Source organism: Belonocnema kinseyi, chromosome 8 (genome assembly GCF_010883055.1).
Source record: "Belonocnema kinseyi isolate 2016_QV_RU_SX_M_011 chromosome 8, B_treatae_v1, whole genome shotgun sequence".
NCBI lineage: Eukaryota > Metazoa > Arthropoda > Insecta > Hymenoptera > Cynipidae > Belonocnema > Belonocnema kinseyi.
This window is the reverse complement of record NC_046664.1, coordinates 18,455,548-18,471,500: the sequence shown is the minus strand read 5'-3', so window position 1 is coordinate 18,471,500 and position 15,953 is coordinate 18,455,548. Positions and strand designations below refer to the sequence as shown.

The 15,953-nt window shown below is 21.5% G+C and overlaps 1 protein-coding gene across 13 annotated transcripts in view; it reads left to right on the top strand.

Moving 5' to 3' along the window:
* The window catches only part of LOC117179162 (ankyrin-3-like), a 645,468-nt gene that overhangs the window by 395,346 nt on the left and 234,169 nt on the right, over positions 1-15,953 (top strand). For all 13 annotated transcript variants that reach the window (XR_004467875.1, XR_004467874.1, XR_004467873.1 and 10 more), the window contains one exon: positions 10,665-10,868. Coding sequence is in view for 10 of the 13 variants with exons in the window: in XM_033370872.1 (XP_033226763.1) it covers positions 10,665-10,868 (204 nt within the window). In the remaining 3 variants the exon portion in view is untranslated. The remainder of the gene's footprint in view (positions 1-10,664; positions 10,869-15,953) is intronic.

Genomic DNA, 15,953 nt, shown 5'->3' with positions numbered 1-15,953 from the left:
TCAAGTATTTTCAAGGTTGTGTACTTATCTTAATTTTTTGCTTGAATATAATTCCTTGAATATTTTATAATTAATACTTAACTATTATGTAACTGATTTTCTAAAATTTCAAATTTATTCATCTCATTTGTTTATGAAAATGCAAATTGTCATATTTTACCAAATATTATCAAACATATATTATTTTTAGAAATATTTGAAACAATTCACGTATTTTCTTGAAGATTCGCCTTTTTGGTTGAATTTTTGTTTCCAATTGGAAATTAAGAGTGTGGTGAAAATTAAGAGTGTGGTGTTTAATTTTTGTTTTGAAGCTTTAATTTTTTAAAAAGGCCATTTTAAGCAGGAAAATAATTTTCAATAATTTTTTACGATGAAAATAAAACAATTCAAATTCTTAAAGCTGAAAAATTCCGTTTAAATCATGAAAATGTATAATAAAGTATAGGCGATACACAAAATATAAACTTATTTTCAATTTTTATAGGACTTTGGGTCAAATTTATTTCTTCTTTTTCAGACTTTCAAAATGCTTAAAAAATTTCAAAATCTTCAAGAACCTCAATTTTGTTTGAAATTTTATAGAATCTTTTTAAATTTGCTATCATTTTTGAAATTCTTTTAAAACTTCTAAACCATTTTTTACATCATTCGAGTTATCCCTAAAACTTGTAATAAATCCTGCAAAATTAAAATAATGCGTTAAAAACCTCCATATTATTTTCTGACAATTTTTCAAATCTTTTTAAATATACTCTATAAAAAAAATTAATTTAAAAAACAAATAGTCTTTTTTTATTTTCCAATTTTGAAATAAATATCGGTAAATTGAAAAATAAAAAAATATAAGTTTTATAAATTGTCAGATCGAAGGAAAAAAAATCTTCAATAAAATTTTCAATGCTCTAATTTGAAGAATGAATCAACTAATTTGATTTTTTTTAAATTATGTCATTTTAAACAATTTCAGTGAAAAGCATGATAACTTCATAAATTCAATTTTTTTAAATAAAATATTTTTAAATTAGAAGTTAAATTCTTTTTATTTTAAATTTTAAAACGTTAATAATGCTCTAAATTAAAAAAATGAATCAAGCAATTTGGATTTTTTTTTAAATTATATCATTAGAGCAATTTTCAGTGAAAAGCATTGAAACTTGAAAGATTACAATTTTTTTTAATTAACACCTAAAATTAGAAGTTAAATTCTTTTTATATTAAGTTCTTACAAATTAACAATTGTTTAATTGTTATTTATGCATCAAAATTTGTTTCGAAATTTTGTTAATTTTTTTTAAAATCATTACAATTTTTACAGGAATCTTAAATATATTTTGTTGTTAACTGAAAAGCTAAAAAAATCATTTAAAAACATCAAAAATTTTATTAAAGTTCTTGAAGAATATGTAATTTATTAAAGTATTTAAATTATTTTCGAATCTCTTCAAAACTTGTAAATATCTTTCAACCTAACTGAATTTTTTCTGAAGTAATAATTGTTCAATTTTTATTTATGCTTACAAATTTGTTTTTGTTTTTCATTCTTTTGAAGTATTCTGTAAAAAATAATTTTTAGAACAAAAAAATCATTGAAATTTTGCCAGAAATCTCAAGAGATTTTTTTTATTATTTTCAAACTTGAAAAATCCTTAAATAGTTTTAAAATTTTGTTTTAAAATCTTAAAAAATCTACATTTCCGTTAAAATTTGTTTGGAATCTTTTCAAATGTTAAATTATTATTATTTTTATAAATTTCTAAAAATCTCTTAAATTTATTTAAATTTTTCATAAAACTCTTAATCAATCCTGAAAAATAAAAAAAAGTATACCTTAAAAGTCTCTAATTTCTGTTTAAAATTTTGGAAATCTTTTGAAATCTTCTTAAATATACTCTTAAAATTAATTTGCAAAAAATAAAGAATCATTTTTTATTTTCCAATTCTAAAATAAATATCGGTTAATCGCAAAATAAAAAATTGTAAGTTTCATAAATTGTACAGATCGAAAGTTAAAAAAAATCCGCAATAAAATTTTCAATGCTCTAATTTGAAGAATGAAGCAACCAATTTGATTTTTTTTTTAATCATGAATTTAAATTCTTTTTATTTTAAATTGTTCAACATTAATCATGGTTCAATTGTTATTTATAAATAAAACTTGGTTTTGAAATCTTGTTAAATATGTAAAAAAAAAATCATAAAATTTGTTTACAGGATTCTTATGTGCATTTTTTTATTATCTGAAAAGCTTAAAAAATCATTTAAAGACGTTCAAATCTTATTTAAAGTTCCTCAAAAATATATATTTTGTTAAACATTTTTTGGAATCATTCCAAATTATAAATTATTTTTGAATCCCTGAAAAACTTCTAAATATCTTGTAACCTCATTGAATTTTTTCTAAAGTTATAACTGTTCAATTTGTATTTATTGTTCCGAATTTGTTTTTGTGTTAAATTCTTTTAAAGTGTTCTGTAAAAAATAAATTTTAAAACAAAAATATAATTGAACATTTTTCCAGAAATCTTAAGAAAATTGTTTCATTATCTTCAAACTTTAAAAATTCTTGATTAAGGGTTTTTGTTTAATATTTTGGAAATGTTTTGAAATCTTCTTAAATATTCTCTTGAAATTAATTTTCTATGATAAAAAGCCATTTTTAATTTTCATAGGAATCTTAATGAATTTTTCGTATATAATCTTATTTTTAATTATTTGGAATCTTTTCAACTTTTAAATTATTTTTGAAATTCTTTCAAAATTTCTGAATATCGTTTAAAATTATTCGAATTTTGCTTACCGTTTAAAAAAAACCTGCACAATTTTTAAAAATGCCTGAAAATCTTTCAGATTATTTTTTTTTACAACTTTGGAAATCTGTTTAAATCTTTTCAAAAATATTTTTAAGACTAATGACGAGGTTTATAAAAAATAGTCCAATTTTTTACTCAGAAATATAAACTTTCAATAAAAATGTACATTTTAAATGCAAGAAAATAGTTTAATTTTTAATCAAATTGTTGAATATAAATATTTATGTGAAGTTTCTATCAAGAAGGAAAATCTTCTAACAAGAAACAAGACATTTCAATACACGAATTTATAACCCAAAAATGGAATTTTTAACTGAAAAAAGTGCAACATTAAATAAAATAGTAAAATTTTGAGTGTAAAAATCAATTTTTGAAAAAAATTATTTTTCAACTATAAACATTTTTATTTGAAACCAAATACTTTTTAACTAAAAAATTAAATTTTTATCCAAGAAGATTAATTTTCAACTAAAAAACAACTAATTTTCTACAAACTATATACATTATTCTCGGAAGAAATTAATTTTGAACTAAGAAAATTTAATTTTAACAAAAATTATTTTTCTATCAAAAAAGACGAATAAATTTTTAGTAAAAAAAAAACTAACTTCAAAATAAAAAAAGAACGAATTTTAAACAAAATAGTACAATTTTTCACCAAAACAGATCAATTTGAATCAACCAGATGCGTTTTTGACCAAAAAATATGAATCTTCTACTAAAAGAAATAAATTTTCGAAATAAAAACAGGACAGTTACACAAATAATGTTGATTTTTTAACCAAGAAAAATGTAATTTTTATGAAACTAGGTGAATTTTTAAGTTGAATAGACAAATTAGAAAAAATAGTTGAATTTTTATATTTAAAATATAGAAATTTTAGTCAAGTTTATTTCTTCTTTTTCAGCCTATCAAAATGCTTAAAAACTAAATATTCAGAAAACTTAATTTTGTTTAAAATGTTATGGAGTCTTTTTAAATTTTTTATCATTTTTGAATTTCTTTTGAAACTTCTAAACAATTTTTTACATCATTCGAGTTTTCCCTAAAACTTTAAATAAATCCTGCAAAATTAAAATAATGCGTTAAAATCTTCCAAATTTTTTTTCGAACAATTTTAGAAATCTTTTTAAATCTGTGTAAATATACTCTTAAAATTAATTTGTAAATAATAAAGAATAATTTTTAATTTTTAAATTTAAAAATATTAAATATTAATTATCTGAAAAGCTTAAAAAATCATTTAAAAACGTTAAAATCTAATTTAAAGATCTTCAAAAATATATATTTTGTCAAACTATTTAAATAATTTTTGAATTTTCAAAAATTCTACATTTCATTTAACCTATTTGAATTATTTACGGAAATAATTGTTCAATTTTTATTTGTACTTCCAAATCTGTTTTTGTTTCAAATTATTTTTAAGAATTCTGTAGAAAGGATTTTTTTAAATAAAAAAATCATTGAAAATTTTCTCAGAAATCTTAAGAAAATTTTTTCATTATCTTCAAACTTTAAAAATCCTTAAATAGCTATAAAATTTTGTTCGAAAATCTTTAAAAATCTAGATTTTTGTTGAAATTTGGTTGGAATGTCTTGAAACGTTAAATTATTATTTTTTAAATTTCTAAATATCTCTTAAATTGATTTCAATTTTTCATAAAACTCTCCATCAATCCTGCAAAATAAAAAAAATACATTAAACGTTTCTAATTTTTGTTTAAAATTTTTGAAATCTTTCAAAATTTTCTTCAATATTCTCTTAAAGTTAATTTTTGAAGATAAATTTTTTTTTAATTTTCATAGGAAACCTAATGAATTATTCGTATCAAATTTTATTTTTAATTATTTGGAATCTTTTCAACTTATAAATTATTTTGGAAATTCTGTCAAAACTTCTGAATATCGTTTAAAATGATTCGACTTTTTTTTACCATCTTTAATAAAACCTGCAACATTTTTTAAAATGCCTATTTTTTTAACTAAGAAAACTAATTTTCAACCAAGATAATTTTTCTGATAAAAACACGAGTAAATTTTTAGTTAAAAAAATTAATTTTGAAATAAAAAAAGAACGAATTTTTTAACAAAATATTAAAATTTTCCACCAAAACAGATCAATTTGAATCAAAGAGGTGACTTTCTAACCAAAAAATATGAACTTTCTACTAAAAGAAATTAATTTTTGAACTAACAAGACTAATATTACACAAATAAAGTTAAATATTTAACCAAGAAAAAATGCAGTTAAAAATTATTGTTTCACTTTTCTTGGTAGAAAATTATTCTTACTGGTTGAAAATGTATATTTTTAATTACAAAATTGACTATTTTAGTTAAGTATTTATCGTTTTATTTAAGAATTCATGACTTTCGTCAAAGATTTAATTATTTTGTTAAAAATTATTCTTTTTTCGGTTAAAATTTTTTTTTTAACTGAAAATTTAACTATGTGGTTAAAAATTATTTTTTTAGTAGAAAATTTCACTATTTGGTTGAAAATACATGTTTGTCGGTGAAAATTTTTCTTTTTTTTATAGAAAATTAATCTTCTTGGTTTAAAATTCAACTATTCCAGTTGAGGGTTAATCATTTTGCTTAAAAAATTATCTTTTTCGTTAAAAATAATATTTCAGTTAAAGATTATTGATCTTCGTTGAAAATTAATTATTTTGGTTGACAATTGAACGATTTGACTGCAAATTTTGTTTGTTTGTTAATAATTGATCTTTTTCGTTTAAAATTCAAGTACTTGGTTAAAAATTCATGTTTATTGTTTAAAATTCCTCTTCTTGGTAAAAAATTAATAATCTTCATGGTTGAAAGATTCATGTTTTTGTTTGAAAATTCAACTATTTTGGTAACAGATTACCTTTTTTGTCGAAAATTCAACTATTTCGTTTAAAATTGTACTAATTTGTTAAAAATTAATTGGTTGCTAATTATATTTTTTTAATTGAAAATTTATCTACTACATTTTTACTTGAGAATTTTTCTTCTTTTGGTTGAAAATTCAACGGCTTGTTTAAAGATTTAATTATTTTGTTAAAAATTCTTTTTCTTTTTTGATTAAAAATTATTTTCCTTGACTGAAAATATATCTGTAACTTAAAATTTTTTTGTTGAAAGTTGTACTAATTTGTTAAAAATTATTTTCATTGGTTGTAGATTTAAACTATTTTGTCAAAAATTCGGTTTCTTTTTGGTAAAAAATTATTATCTTTACTGAAAATTTATGTAATCTACTTTCGGCTAAAAATTAATAGTTTTGAGTTAAAAATTTTATTGGTAAAAAATTTAACTATTTTGTAAAAAATTCGTTTTCTTTTCTAGTTGAAAATTAATTTTGTTGGCGGGAAATTTATCCTTCACATTTTTCCTTAAAAAAATCATCTTCTTTCCATTAAAAATTTAACTGCTTCGTTCAAATTTGTACTAATTTGTTAAAAATTAATTTTATTGGTTGTAGATTAAGCTATTTTATTGAAAATTCGCTTACTTTTTAGGTTGAAAATTAATTTTCTTGGCTAAAAATTTATCTATTACAATTGTGTCTTTAAAAAATTACCTTCTTTTGATTAAAAATTCAATAACTTTTTTAAAATTTGTACTAAATTGTAAAAAAATAATTTTAGTAGTTGTAAATTAAGCTATTCTGTCAATGATTCGTTTTCTTGTTCGGTTAAAAATTAATTTTCTTAACTAAAAATTTATCTATTGCATTTTTCCTTGAGAATTTATTTATTTATTTTTTTTGAAAAGTTAACTGCATGAAAAAAAGTATTCCAATTTTGGCTGAGAATTAATAGTTTTTAGATGAAAATTCAATTGCAATTTTGCAATTGTAAAGTTTAATATTATATTTTTTGTGTTCTTTTAATCTATTTTGTTAAAAAATTTCATTATTTTGTTCAAATATCAAGTGTTATTGCAAATATATTTATTTTTGTTAGTTTATTGATTGAAATTGAACTATTTTTCTAAAAATTATTTAATTTATTTTTTCTTTCAAACTTAATTATCTTGGATGAAATTTAGTTATTTCATTTTTTGCTGAAATTTGATTGTTTTTAAATAAAAATTTAACTATTACTTTTTTCATTTAGAATTCATCTTTTTTAGTTAAAAATTCGACTACTAATTTGTCAAAAATTTATTTTATTGGTTAAAGATTGAACTAATTTATTTGAAAATTGATCTTTTTGAGTTAAAAATGCGACTTTCTTCTTTTTTTTGTACAGAATTCAACTGTTTAAAAAATTGTACTATTTTTTTGAAAATCTAATTATTTTGCTGCAAATTTGACTATTTTGTTAAAAAGTCACCTAATTTGATTGAAAATTGAACTGTTGTGTTGAAATTTTGTCTTTTTGGATAGAAAATTCGTCCGTTTGGTTTCAAAATTATTTTTTTTTTTTGTAGAAAAGTCTTTACTTGAAAATTGATTTTTTTGTTGTTGAAATCAACAATTTTGGTGTAAATATCTACTTTCATGATTTTGTCTAAAAATTTTCCTTGTTTGGTTAAAAATTTTATTATTTAGTAGAAAGTAATTCTTTTTGGTTGAGAATTCGACTACTTGGAGGAAAATTAAATAAATAAAAACAAGTTCTACAATTTATCTCTTTAGTTGAATATCCATTTGTTATCTAAAAATTAAATTATTCCATTTTGGGTCAAAAATGTTACTGTTTTGTTAAAAATTGGTCTTTTTTTGATAAAATATTCGTCCTTTTGTTTGAAGATTCTACTACTTGTTTTTAAATTTAACTGTTTGGTCAAAAATTAATAAAATTTTTGTTAAATGTTCAACCATTTGTTTGAAAAATCACATTTATTGGTTGAAAATTAACTTTTTTGTTTAAAATATTTGTTAAAAGTCAAGTTTTGTTAAAATTAGGATTTAAAAGGCAACTAGTTTCTAACAAATTTACATTCTAGCTTGAAAACGGAACTCTTTCATTGAAAATTTATCTTTTTTGGTTGAAAATGTAACTGTTTGGTGAATATTAATCTTTTTGGATTAGAAATTAATTTTTGTTCAGGTAAAAAAGTTTCTGGTTAAAAACTGATCTTTTTGGGTTGAAAATTCAGCTTTCTTATAAAAAATTGGTCTTTTAGGTTTGAAAGTTCAACTGCTTGATTAAAAATGCAACTGTTTTTGGTTGAAGTTTAATCTTGTGTTTGTTGGTTTAAAACTAGTTTATGTAGTTTGAAAATTCACTTATTTGGTTAAAAATTCAACCGATTTTTGAAATTATTTAATTATTTAATTAAAAATTAATCTGTTTTGGTTCAAAATTTACTGTTTCGTTGAAAAATCGCACTTTTTAGATCGAAAATTTGACCCTTTGCTCGAAAATTTTACTATTTGTTTTTAAATTGAACTATTCGGTCTAAAATTAGTTTTATTTTTACTGAAAGTTCAACCATTTGATTGAAAAATCATATAACTCTTTCGTTGAAAATTTATCTTTTTTTTTTTTTTGGTAGAAAATTTATCTTTTTTGGTCGAAAATGTAACTGTTTTGTGGAAAATTAATCTTTTTATATCGAAAATTCAATTATTCGGTTAAAAATTCTACATTTTTGTTCGAAGTTAAATTTTTCTAAAAATTCTACATTTTTGTAAAAAGTTAAATTTTTCTAAAAATTCTACTATTGAAAATTTAATTAAAAATTCATCTCTTTTGGTCAAAAATTTACTGTTACGTTGAAAATTCGCCTTTTTAGATCCAAATTTTTAACTCTTGGCTTGAAAATTTTACTATTTGTTTTTAAATTTAACTATTTGGTCTAAAATTAGTTTTATTTTTACTAAAAGTTCAACCATTTCATTGAAAAATCATATTTATTGCTTGAAAATTCCCTTTCGTCTTTAAAATGTATCGTTTCCAGTTTAAAAGTCAACTTTTTTCTAAAAAATTCAACATTTTGGCTAGCAAACGAAATTCTTTAATTGGAAATTGATCTTTTTTGGTCGAAAATGTAACATTTTGTGGAATATTAATCTTTTGGGATATAAAATTCAATTATTCGGTTAAAAATTCTGAATTTTTGTTAAAAGTTAAATTTTTTCTCTAAATTCTACTATTGAAAATTTGATAAAAAATTCATCTCTTTTGGTCAAAAATTTACTGTTACGTTGAAAATTCGACTTTTTAGATCCAAATTTTTAACCCTTGGCTTAAAAATTTTACTATTTGTTTTTAAAATGAACTATTCGGTCTAAAATTAGTTTTATTTTTACTAAAAGTTCAACCATTTCATTGAAAAATCTTATTTTTCGGTTGAAAATGAAATTTTTTGTTTAAAATATATCGTTTCTGGTTTAAAAGTCAACTTTTTTCTACAAAATTCAACATTTTGGCTGGCAAACGGAATTCTTTAATTGAAAATTTATCTTTTTTGGTCAAAAATTTAACTGTTTTGTGGAATATTAATCTTTTGGGATATAAAATTCAATTATTCGGTTAAAAATTCTACATTTTTGTTAAAAGTTAAATTTTTTCTCTAAATTCTATTATTGAAAATTTGATTAAAAATTCGTCTGTTTTTGTCCAAAATTTACTGTTTCGTTGAAAATTCGCCTTTTTAGATCCAAATTTTTAACTCTTGGCTTGAAAATTTTACTATTTGTTTTTAAAATGAACTATTCGGTCTAAAATTAGTTTTATTTTTACTAAAAGTTCAACGAATTGATTGAAAAATCATATTTTTCGTTGAAAATTAACTTATTTGTTTAAATTATATCGTTTCTGGTTTAAGAGTCAACTTTTATTCTAAAAAATTTAACATTTTGGCTAGCAAACTATTCACAAATTCGCTGGCAAATTATTCGGTTAAAAATTCTGAATTTTTGTTAAAAGTTGAATTTTTCTCTAAATTCTACTATTGAAAATTTGATTAAAAATTCATCTCTTTTGGTAAAAAATTTACTATTTCGTTGAAAATTCGCCTTTTTAGATCGACAATTTGTTCCCTTGCTTGAAAATTTTACTATTTGTTTTTAAATTCCACTATTTGGTCTAAATTTAGTTTTATTTTTACTAAAAGTTCAACCATTTGATTGAAAAATCATATTTTTAAGTTGAAAATGAACTTTTTTGTTTAAAATATATCGTTTCTGGTTTAAAAGTCAACTTTTTCTACAAAATTTAACATTTTGGCTTGAAAATTGAACTGTTTCGTTGAAAATTTATCTTTTTGGTAGAAAATTAAACATTTTTGCGTTCAAATTCCGACTGTTTTCTTAATTGAATATGGTACCTATACTTTTATTTTATTTAACAATATTTTCCCCATTTTCGTGAATAAACAGCCTATCCCACCCCCCTTTTTAGACGATTTTATACTCTAAACTCTATAAATATCCACACAATTTATTAACAATAATCAATTAAAAATATCGATATCCAGATTTAAATAAAAAATCAAACGAAAAAAGAAAGTAATTGATTTCAAATTATTTATGTCTTACGGTCCAATCGTAAGTCAAAAATAAATTACGAGTCAAAAAAACATGCTCTTCGAAACTCAGATATTTATTTAATAGAAAAACTCCTTTGAAAAGAATCTTTGAAAAAGGTACGCATGCGTACCGAAACGTAAGGAAGTTTAAAAGGAGTTTTTCTATTAAATAAATATCTGAGTTTCGAAGAACATGCTTTTTTGACTCATAATTTATTTTTGATTTACGATTGGACCGTAAGACATAAATAATTTGAAATCTACGATTTGAAATCAATAAATATCAACGGTCGAAGAAAGGATTGATTTGTTTCATCAAATCATTTTACAAAAGAAAATCAAGCATATTTTCAAATTCTTTTTCGTTTTCCTGCTTTTAGGCAGGCCAGATACAATTCACAGAGCGACAATTCGATTGACCGACATTGCTAATTTGCTAGACCATGATTGGGAAAAATTGGCTTCGGAACTAAATATCCGTCCGAAGGATGTAGAACATATTAAAGAAGAATATCCTGACAAACCTGCTCAGCAGGCTGCAGCCATGTTCAAAGTGTGGCAAAACGACGGAAATAAAGCAACCGGTAAGTTTAGATTATTACTAATTTTCACGGAAAAAAATATAAGCGAAAAAGTCGATTCTTCGTAATGAAGAATATGAGTTCAATGGAAAGAAAAAAAAAGTTTGAATAATACATTAACTGAGCGATGATATCAGTTGAAAAAAATTCTCTCTTCAATTAGTGGCAGGTTATTTTTGAATGTTATTCATTCTTTTTATACGATAAAGTATGCACATCCGATGACGTTTTCTTGTAGAATAAATGAAGTCAATTGGTATTGTAAAGTTTCGTAATTAATCTTCGGCTAAAGGAAATATTGATTTTTTTGGGGATTCGTTTAAAAATACGGGTTTTTAACATTTTTTTATTTTTACATATAATATCAGTTTTTTTATTAGTAATGTTATTATCAATTACTATTACTAAAACATGGAATTTTCAGGAAATTTTTATATGTATTTGGAAAAAATAAAAATGATATTATTGGATTTAATTATTTTATTTTAAAATTGATTTCGTTTTGGTTTGAAATTAATTTTTTGAAAGAAAAATTTCAACTATTCTATTTTTGGTTGGAAATTCATGTATTTTATTGAAAATTTGTATTTCTTGGTAAAAAATTAATCTTTTTGGTTTGAAAATTTATTTATTTTTTATTCAAAATTCGACCTTTTAGGAGAAAATTGATATTTTTTCTTGAAAATTCATCTTTTTTTTTGCTTGAAAATTCTACAGTTTCGTTACCATTTTTTTATCTTTAATAAAAAATTTATCTTGCTTGAAAAATCAAATCTTGATGAATATTCGTCTTTTAAAATGAATTCACTTATTTTTTATTTAAAATGAAAGATTTAATTATTTTATTTTAAAATTGATTTCGTTTTGGTTTGAAATTAATTTTTTGAAAGAAAAATTTCAACTATTCTATTTTTGGTTGGAAATTCATGTATTTTATTGAAAATTTGTATTTTTTGGTAAAAAATTAATCTTTTTGGTTTGAAAATTTATTTATTTTTTATTCAAAATTCGACCTTTTAGGAGAAAATTGATCTTTTTTCTTGAAAATTCATCTTTTTTTTTGCTTGAAAATTCTACAGTTTCGTTACCATTTTTTTATCTTTAATAAAAAATTTATATTGAATATTCGTCTTTTAAAATGAATTCACTTATTTTTTATTTAAAATGAAAATACTTTTTTGGTCGGTGATTTATCGTTTCAACTGAAAATTTGTCTCTTTGATTGAAAATGTAACCATTTTCTTGAAAATTCTCTTTTGTTTGGTTAAAAATTTGGTTTAAAAATTAATTTTGTTTTGCTGAAAATTTTAACTTTTCAATTTCTGGTTGAAAAGTTTTCTTTCTAAGTTGAAAATTTATGGATTTTGTTGGAAATACAACTGTATGGCTCAAAATTAATTTTTTAGGTAAAAATTATTTTTTTTGTCTGTTTTTGATTTAAAATAAGAAACTGTTTTGGTAGATGATTTATAATTTTTACCCTAATTTCATCTCTTTGGTTGAAAATGCAACTATTTTGTTAAAAATTCGATTTCGTTTGATTGAAAATTAATTTTATAAACTGAAAATGTAATTATTTAAAAAAATTTTCTTTCGGTTCAAAATATTTGTTAAATTGAATATTCATTTCTTTAGTTGAAAATTAATTTTTCCGCTAAAAATTTAACAACCCATTTTTTTATCGAAAATTTAAGTATTTTGTTGAAAATTCGTATTTTTTGGTAGAAAATTAATATTATTGGTCGTAAATGAATATTTTTGTTTACAAATTCACCTATTTCAGTTTAGGATTCATAATTTTAGTTGAAAATTCACCACTTTCCTTCAGAATTTAACTACTTTGTTGGAAATGATTTTAGTTGAAAACTCTTTTTTTTCATTTAAAACAAAACTATTGCAGTTGATGGTTCTTCACTGTAGTTAAAAATTCATCACTTTGGTTAAAAATTAAACTATTGTGTTTTGAAAATTCCTTTTGTTTTTTAGAAAATTAATTTTCTTGGTTGAAATTTCAACTATTCCACTCAAAGTTTCATCACTTTAGTTAAAAATTAATTACATTGGTAGACAATTAAACTATTTTGTAAAAATTTGTTTGTTTCTTAATAATTTACGTTTTTTGTTCAAAATTAAACTATTTGGTTGAAAATTCTTTTCTATTATTAAAAAGTCGTGTTTTTTGGTAGAAAATTAAACTGAAGTCTTTCTTATACGAAAATTCAAATATTTGCCAAAATTTGTCGGTTTATATTTAAAAATTTTTTTTTTTATATAAATTTAATTTTTCTTGATCAAAAATGTAACTTTTTGGTAGAAAATTGATCTGATTGGGTTAAAGATTTAACTATTTCGTTGAAAATTTGTCTTCTGTTTTGGTTGAACTCGAGCTTTATTGATTTAAAATAAAAATATTTTTTCGATTGAAGTTTAAACTATTACTATCGCTACTATAGTTGAAAATTAAAATAATTAGTTGAAAGTTAAACTACTTTTTAAAAGTTTTTTTTTCGCTGAAGAATGAACTAGTTTCTTAAAAATTAATTATTTTGTTGAAGTTTAATTTTTTTGTTGGTAGAAAATCTAATTATTTTGTCGAATTCCATCTTTTTGGATTGAAAATTATCCAGTTTTGGGTAAATATTCAACTATTTTTTGAAAATTCGTCTTTCTTGGTTGAATTCCGCCGTTATTTGTTTGAATTAAAAATACTTTTTAGTTGAAATATTAACTATTACATGCTTTGTTGAGAATTACTTTTTTTTAAAATGCAACTATGTATGCAGTTCAAAGTTTAATTAATTAATTCAAAGTTGAATTACTTTAAAAAATTTTTTTTTCATTGAAAATGGAATTTTTGGTTGAAAATTTTATTTTTTTGCTTGCAAATTTATCTTCTTTTTAAAATTTTTCTTTTTTTGGTTAAAGTTTAATTTTTTATGGTTTAAATATTCGACCATTTGGTTAAAACTTTTTAAAGGTAGGTTGAAAATTAGACTATTTAGCTGAAAATACAACTATTCCAGTTAAAGGTTCATAATTTTCGTTACAAATTCACCTTTTTTAAATTCAACTATTGCATTCGAAGCTTAATAATTTGAGTTAAAAATTCATTACTTTGGTTGATAATTGAACTATTTTGTTGAAAGTTCTTATTTTTTATCAATTATTTTTGTTGTTAAAAATTCAACTTATTGGTTAAATATTTATGTTTATTGTTGCAAATTCGTCGTTTTTTAAATAGAAAATACATTTTCATGGTTGGAGTTTAATGTTTATGTTTGAAAATTTAAATATTTTGGTAGAAGATTAGCTTTTTTGTTAAAAATTCAGTGTTTAAAATTTAATTGAAATATTGCTCAGGGTAAAATTCAATAATTTGTTTGAAAATTTGTTTTAGGATTTTTAAATTCATATCTTTTGGTAGAAATTTATTTTGTTCTTTATTAAAAATGTAATTATTTAGTTGAAAATCAATCTGATTTGGTTGAAGATTGAACTATTTTGTTTAAAATTCATCTTTCTTGGTTGAATTCCAGCGTAGTCTATTTAAATTAAAAATCTGTTTTAGTTGAAATATAAACTATTACATTTTTCGCTGAGAATTCATTTTTGTAGCTAAAAATTCAACTAATCTTTATGCTGTAGCTGAAAATGTAATTATTTGGCTACAAATTAATTTATTTGTTTAAAAATTGGTCTTTTGATGAAAAATTAATCCTTTTGGTTGAAAATTTATCTTTTTATGGTATGAATCTAACTATTTGTTTAAAAATTGAACTATTTTGTTGGAAATTCGTATTTTTTGGTTGGAAATTCGACTGTTTGGTTGAAAATTAATTAGTCTTTTTTTATTGAATTCCACCGTTTTTTCAAAACTAAACATCTTTTTCAACTAAGATATCAACTATTTCATATTTCGCTGAGAATTCATCTTTTTTGTTTAAAAATGCAACTAATTAATGAGTTGAAAGTTAAGCTACTTTTTGAAAAGTATTTTTTTTCCTAAAGATTGAATTTTTTGTTGAAAATTTAATTATTTTGTTGCAAATTTATTTTCTTGTGTCGAAAATTCGACTGTCTCTCTAAAAAAATTTATCGTTGAAGTTTAATTGTTTGTTTGTTAATATATTTGGTCATTTGTTTGAAATTTCTTCATTGTAGGTTGAAAATTGAACTATTTATTTAAAAATTGATGTATTTTTTCGAAAGTTTAAAAACGTCTACCCTCCATCTTCCATTGACTGGAAAAATAAATATTTTGAAAGTGAAGTTACTTTCACTCGGATGAAAATCTTTTTTAGTAGGAAAATAATCTGATTTTGTTGAGAAATCATATTTTCTGGAAGAAAACTAATATTCTTGGTTCAAAATTCAACTATTCAGTTAAAAACTTATATATGATATTAATAAATCATCTTTTTTGTAGAAAGTTAATCTTTTTAAGTAAAAAAAAATTCAATTAATTTGTTGAATTTCATCTTTTTGTTTTTAAATTTCGACTATTTGGTTGAAAATTGATCAGTTTTGGGTAAGGACTCAAATATTTTGTTGAAAATTCGTCTCTTTGGATAAATTGCCCAGTTTTTTTTTCAAAAATAAAAACCGTTTCAGTTGAAATATCAATTATCACATGTTTTGTTGAAAATTAATCTTTTTGTTCAAAAATTGAGCTACGTATGCAGTTCAATGATTAATTCATTAGTTGAAGGTTACACTACTCTTTAAAAAAAATTTTTTTTTTTCGTTAAAGATTGAATTGTTTGTTAAAAACTTAATTCTCTTGTTGAAAATTTATCTTCTTTTTGAAAATTTTCTTTTTTTTGGTTGAAGTTTAATTTTTGTGTGGAAAATTTCACTATTTTGTTAGAAGATTATTATTTTCGTTAAAAATTTATATTTTAGTGTTGAAAATTTAACTGAAATCTTTCTCAGATAATCATTAGAGAAGAGTAAAAATAAAAAAAAATCAATTTGATCAATGATTACACAAAATTTGACAAAGGTCCGGAACCAGAGACCAGACCTAGTATACCCGAAGGTTTTTGCTGCGCTGAATCCGAATCCGACCTCAGAAAAATTCTATCACCC